The sequence below is a fragment of the Austrofundulus limnaeus genome, unplaced genomic scaffold (assembly GCF_001266775.1).
Source record: "Austrofundulus limnaeus strain Quisiro unplaced genomic scaffold, Austrofundulus_limnaeus-1.0 Scaffold103, whole genome shotgun sequence".
Taxonomy (NCBI): domain Eukaryota; kingdom Metazoa; phylum Chordata; class Actinopteri; order Cyprinodontiformes; family Rivulidae; genus Austrofundulus; species Austrofundulus limnaeus.
The window spans coordinates 378785-385575 of record NW_013952505.1 but is presented as its reverse complement, the minus strand read 5'-3'; the positions used below and the strand labels follow the sequence as shown (position 1 = coordinate 385575).

Sequence of the window (6791 nt, the reverse complement as noted above, 5' to 3'; positions counted from 1 at the left end):
TCCTCTCAGTAGGGTTGTTTACAGCAACACGTGATTTCCGGTTAGCTTCTTAGCTTAGCCTCCGTCACACCGACAACACACACATGCTTCAGCAGAGGCCWCGCCTCCTGCAAGAATCACTTCTCTACGCATCAAGTCAAGACCCTATACAAAGCAAAGTGAAGGACAYGGTCTGGTTTTAACCAGGCTATGTAGATTAGCATAAATCAGATATGTTAAGAAGCAATGAAACAATGTACAGTGAACAACTGAACAGAAAAATCCCTGCAGATGTTGACTTTTGTTTTAGCTTTGAAAATAATATGTCCAGTCATGTAAAGTCACATTTTACTACATAAACAACAGAAATCTGATTTTTTTTAAAGGATCAGGACATCTTTGTTGTCTCTTTGTAGCTCATGATGCTTAAAGCTCAGTCACTCTGTTGACGTYGTCTGCTTCCTCTGTGTCCTGCAGAAATAAAACACATTGAGGCTAATTTATCAATGTACTAATGACTACTAGTACACAAAATATGGCCAAGCTGCACATAATTTACAAAGACTCTGTATGAAAATGGTAACAGGTGTAAAACTGGTGCGGGCCGTCCAGCTACAGAACTTTATTCCAGAAAAAAAAAAAACATTAATTTTAGTCCCTGAGCTGATGTGTTTTGTGTGTGTGTTATTTTTTTTAATTTTTTACTTAGTTGATTGTACATGGGTTTACATTTTTGAAGCTGTTAAGCTGCAGATAAATGTTATTTATATTAAAGTAGATAGTTTTTTTGTTGTTACATTAGTACTGCAGCCGAGTGGACAACAAGCGGTATTTTAGGTAAAGCTTTCAAATGTGCTAAATTTTTCYCAATCAGTTTTAAGGATTTAATAAAACACATTGCTCGGCAAAATAATCATATCTGCATATCCTCTTCCCAGTATTTTATGCATTCTGATTATCATCATATTGTACATTCTGCATAGTTAGTTTCATCTGTTCCAAATGAATACAACTAAAACTGTAGCAGCTGTTTGAGCCTATGAGCCCAGTATATTAAAAGTAGCTTATAAAATTCTAAAGAAATGTTTTAGGACAATTGCAATGGACATGTGACCTGTCCAGGGTGCACCCTGCTCCTCGCACTTTATAGGATTCTGACCTCTCATCACAAGTTGCGTTATCTCTTTAGATAGCAAAGCACAGGAGACCACATATCAATAAAARGTTTCTCATTCCCCTTAAGAACTGCATGAATCCTTTCATGAGGGAGGACCCTAAATATTTCTTTATACCATTGTGTGACCGTTGGAGGCTTATCCTTAATCCAATTAATTAAAATGCATCTTCTACCTAGAAGCAATAATTTGTCACAAAGTTTGAAATGTGAATTTGTCAGAGTGACTGATTTTGAAGGGAGGCCAAGAAGAAACAGATCATTCTTTGTTTTTAACCACTTCCTGCCCATGTCTGACAGTCAGTGTGGAAGGTCTCACCAGGTCTTAACTAAAAACACCCTTCTTTTGTATTATAATGCATCTTTCTCTTCCTTTCTTTTACCATTCGGCTAGGTATGTTTGTGCTGATGTCAGGCTTTAAATATATCTATAAATGTTTGCCGACCATTGAAAATGTGATTTGACATAATTCTGACATTGTATGGCGGCTTCCCTTTTATTTTATTTTATTTTTTTTTTGTTTTGTCTGTTTTGCTTTTCTTCACATACTCATGCAAGGTTCTAGGCAGTACAATGTATTTTGTTCTATTTTCTCTACTTGTGAAAGCATAAAACTAATAAAAAAAATTTAAAAAAGAATGATTGAACAAACAAATGGACCCATTAGACTGACTTCTGGTCCTACTGGAACTGCTCTGGGTCAGCTCAGGGCCACCGATCTGTGCACAGTTGGCCTGCATGGATCACCTCTGGCAAACCACATCCAGGCCACCAAAGAGTTGTCATTTTTTGTGGTATGAGGGCCAATTGAGCACAGTGTGGTCCAGAACTGGCCCAAATCAAATTTACTATGTGTGTATATTTGAGCCTGTATGTACTGTATAATGTTGACCCTGTGTGGATTAGAAACAATCCACAGCAACATTTTGTTTTTAGTTCACTGAAGATGTATGTTGTATAATATTTCTACCATAAAGGAAATTAAACAGGTTCAGATTATTTAATAACAGCCTGTTTATAAGGACGTCTGAAAGGAATAATGTCGGAGGTTATTTCTTACCGTCTCTTGTTTTTTGGAGAATCTTGATCTAAACCACCTGATTGTCAAAGAGATGAAATGAAACTTTATAAAAACACTGACAGCTTTACAGCTCCAAACTATAAACTCATAGAGTCTCACCCCTCAAAGATGATGATGGTAGAGCAGAGCATTAAAATTCCCAGGATCTTCAGAGTGATAACAACAATACCTATAATTTGATGATATTGTGTAAAAGGTCACTGATATGTTTGACTGTAAATGATCCTAAAAACCTTTTCAGAYTTACAGCCTGTTTCAAACTTTCCCCTCCCCTTCAGCTCAACTGGTTATAGTGAGACACCCTGCAAGACCACTGGGAAATTTAAACATCAAGTCATGTCTTTAATGGGCCTCAGTAAAGACATTAATGTGATAAAGAAGAAAGGTAAAGTTGTTGGTTAAGTTAGCAAATACTGCTGAGTTCCTTTCACAGAGTACAAAGTCCAGATGTGGATCAAGTTTCTGTTGAGTAATCTAGCTGAGATGTTGGTGCCCTCTAGAGGTGGAGGACAGTACTGCTGATACTATTTTTTACTTAAACTTGGAATAAATAAACACATTAATGTTGACAAATTCTTGATATTATTTTATTTCAAGGCTGTTTTATTTAGTATATACTATGTTGTAATAAAGTTCAGGTCTCCACTTGTTTCTAACACAAGTTTTACATCTTTATTTTACTTTAAAAATATAAATTTGCAAAGTACAGTGAGTACAGAAGCAAAGAGTGATGGAGTAGAATAGATCAAGTACACATAGTAAAAAAATAATCTCTGTGCAGCCTGTTGATCTGTGATCAGTCAGTGTGGTCTGAAACTGTAARTCTCCTATTAGTTGACTGGACGATAAATAAATTGATAAGAGAAGAKTGGGCCTGCATAATTTAAGAAAACGTTGACAGATGTAGTAAATTGCTTAAAAAACCATTTCTGGTCTTCGAATAGCTTGTGAAGTAAAATTAAAAACATTTAAAAATGATGTCATCGACCAAAAAACCCCACAGTTTTTCACCACTCAGAATGTGGTCTTTAAGCAGTGTTATGGTGGGATTTTTGTTGTATTTTTCAGTGCCCTGATTGTAAACACTGTTTTTTCACATGATTTTTGAACCAGACAGATGGTTAAAATGATCATTTGTGACTAATTTGGCTTTCCACACATATTTTGTTTTTTTGTGTTTTGCACTTTGCATCAGTCATGTGTTTGCAGCGTTTCACCATTTGAGACAGGTTTAGGCATTTGCACCCATCGGCCACCATAAATAAGTTTCAGCTTTAGAGTTTTAGACACAGAAAAGAACAGAGGCACCAAATCAAAAACACACAAGTAACAAGGCAGAAGAAAAATCCATGAGCAGATTACCTTTATCTTCTCCTTCATGAACCTCACAGTTATAGAAGAACATGACTCCTTCAGCTGCTTTGATGACCACATGTTTGCTGATGTAGAACCAGGTGTAGCTGTTGATGGGATACTTGGCTCTGCTGGAGCAGCTCAGGTAAAACCAGCTACCGGCTGACATCAAAGCTGAGGTGTCTGTGGAAACATTTAAAGGAAAAAAAAACACTTATTAATCAGAAACAGCTAAATGATGATGTTCTGACAGAGTGACTTAKATAAAACACAGAATCTCTTTACTTTCTGCCGTCTTACCTTTAACAGGATATGTAGCAGAACAGCTGATGTTGTATCCATCATGTGTGTCTGACAGAGTGATGCTCTGCTGGATTTTACTTGTAAAGCTTCCATCTGTGTTCCTTTCCATCTGCCTCAGAGAGTCTGCTTGATGATCCCAGCTGAGTTCAGGAGGTGAGTGTGGACAGGGAGTGAGAGCTGAGCACGTTATAGTGACAGAGTTCTTCTTCTTCACATCAGCTGAGATCTCAATTCTGGGCCTCCAAGCAGAATCTGTGCTTTCACATCAGAAACACATTTTACACAGGAAGAAACATGAGATTTAAACAACTTTACACAGATGTGTAGAAAATAAGCAAAAACAAGTCAAGTACTTCTGTTTCATTCATTCATTTTCATCCAGAACAACAATGTAGACAAACAAGGACAAAACTCTCACCTCTAACTGTTATTTGAACAGGATCACATGAAGCTGTTGCTATAAATGGTTTGTTCTCAATTCTGAAGAAGTATTTATCTGCTTGATCTTTATGTAAATCATAAAACACAGTGGTGCAGTTCCTCTGTTTCAGGTCTCCAGTAATTGTAATATTATAGCTGTTTTGTGTTTTACTGCTGTTAAAAACAACATTATTTAGATTATTTTCAAAGGCTGGGTCACTTTTAATCCACACTCCAAATGTTTCTCTGTTGCTGCCAAACTGGTTTTCTCCTGGTTTCTCTCTGAAGCTACATGGGATTTGCAAACAGGATCCACTCAGAGCTTCCATCTGTTTTGGTGCTGTGATGGAGAGGGCTGGGTTTTTTCCACACTGAGTCTGAGCTCCTGTAAAACCAGAGTAAAGATGATCACAATGTGGAGCAAAATGTCCCCAAAGAGAAAGTTGATGATAACCTCCAGCTGAGCTGCAGCAGGTTACATGTGAAGCCTTTAAACAAGATCAGAGTCYAATATTTCAGAGTAAAAGTGATTAAAGTGAAGAAAGAGCTCACCTGAAAGACAGAAGACACTCAGCAACACACTGACTGTCAGCATGTTTCCACACAGAGCTGCCATCACACTCCTGCACTCAGAACTAGATGAAGGAAAAATTTCTGGGTTTCAAGTTTTTAATTGATGTAAATTTAAAATAAAGCATTCGGATTAGTTCATATCACTTTGTAATTCAAAGCAGTAAGTCTTTGTTTACCACCAGATGTTATAAACTAAAAACAGCTGTAGAGAAAAAGGTGCATTTACAAAAAAAAAAAACTTTCATTTAACATAAAAAGTAGAACAAATGGTAAATAGCCTGAACTTTTACAGCATTTTATCAAATTCAAAGACTCAAAAGAGATTCACACACTGATGGTGGTAAGCTACATTGTAGCCACAGCTGCTGTAGCACAAACTGACAGAAGAGGGGCTGCTATACACCGGCACCACCGGACCCTCTGACCACCACCAGCAGACAAGGCGGGTGAAGTGTCTTACCCAGGGACACAACATATATTTACAGAAATGTTTCTTACCAAATAACTTCAGATGACCAGCAGCAGATCAAATGAAAAAAATTTCTTTTGTTTGTTTAAACACAAAAGTATTTTAAAATCAAACAGTCCTGTATTCATCTGATGTTTCCTCTTCTCGTTTTTTTTAAAAAGGAAGTCAACATTTCTAGAAATATCACTCATCAGTGTGGGTTTCAGTTGGAGAAATGTCTGTCGTCACACAAATGACATCAGTCTGAACACTTACAAGTTATTTGTGTAGATCTTGAAGAAAAAACTGCTGCAAACAAACTGAAGAAGTACATTCATCAGAAGGTAGTACCAAGAAATGACTTTAAAAAACAAGTAAAAACACAAACCCACAGATTATTGCCAGATTAAAAGTGATTAATAAATGCCTCATTAAAAAACACTCGGTAAAATATTTGCTTTTATCAAACAAAAGTGAAATAAAACTTTTATGGTTTTCGGAACAATAAGGCTCAACCAACAACACAACGTGTACAACTGCTAAGAACTATTAAAATGTATCAACACAGTGAGAAAGCAGATCTTACTGCCACCTTCTGGTGGAAATAACCTACAGCATCAGAGATACAACAACGTGACAATCAGTGTGGAAAAGGAATTAAACTCTTAAGCCCCAAGAGGTTTTCTTCATGTTCTAAAAAAATCTTGTTTCTTCAAACGATCTGCTGCTGAAACCAAACAGCAAAGATGGATGATTATGGTTTTCTTGTTTATTTCACATAAAAGTTATTTGACAAATACAGCAACACATACAGACACATCCAACAGTATGGGAACAAGTCAAATTCCCTTGTTTTTGCTGTACACTGAAGACATTTTGGATTCAGTTCAAAAGATGGGCACGAGACCAGAGTTCCCAATGCCAGCTTTTATTTTCTNTCAAATAGAGCCCCCATATGGGGTCTATCACCAAACTGTTTGCAGGTGCAGTGTAGGTCGGCCACATGACTTTCATGCTGCTATGTGCACCTTTTTTCTTGCTAAGTGAACCTGTTTCCTTGCTATTTTTAATCTAAAGTCTCTGAAAAAAATAGTTAAAATAAACAACAAGATAACGACATGACCCCTGCTTTGCATAGCTGGGGTTCATAATGAAAGACAATTGAGGAAATTTTAGAAAGGCAAATACTAAAATACTGGATGGCAAATAAAATAAAATTCACATTAACCAGTGATAAAATAGATCCAAATAATATAAAATTTACAAAGAAACAAACACTTACTCATTTCAGTATTACTTCATTATTATTGAAAGAGTTTAATTGACTGTTTAATACCAAATAAAATGTTATTCTGTTACCGCTGGTCTAAATCACAAACAAAGTGGTGGACTAAATAACTGAGGAACAAATAACATGATAATCTAAAACGTAAATGTGAACTTTATATCTGTTTACAAC

The 6791-nt window shown here is 36.4% G+C and overlaps 1 protein-coding gene and 1 long non-coding RNA gene across 2 annotated transcripts in view; both read right to left on the bottom strand.

Annotated features, from left to right (window-relative positions):
- The window catches only part of LOC106521110 (B-cell receptor CD22), a 12852-nt gene that overhangs the window by 5754 nt on the left and 307 nt on the right, over positions 1-6791 (bottom strand). Inside the window, exons 2-4 of the mRNA XM_014013532.1 lie at positions 4864-4946; positions 4310-4696; positions 3889-4143 (exon numbers count right to left, since the gene is read on the bottom strand). Of these exons, the coding sequence (XP_013868986.1) occupies positions 3889-4143; positions 4310-4696; positions 4864-4927 (706 nt within the window). The 5' untranslated portion in view covers positions 4928-4946. The remainder of the gene's footprint in view (positions 1-3888; positions 4144-4309; positions 4697-4863; positions 4947-6791) is intronic.
- LOC106521111 (uncharacterized) lies at positions 52-3687 on the bottom strand. Its single transcript, XR_001310634.1, has 4 exons — positions 3598-3687; positions 2335-2404; positions 2215-2251; positions 52-450 (listed from the first exon to the last, which is right to left on the bottom strand). It is a non-coding gene; the product is annotated as an uncharacterized LOC106521111 (long non-coding RNA).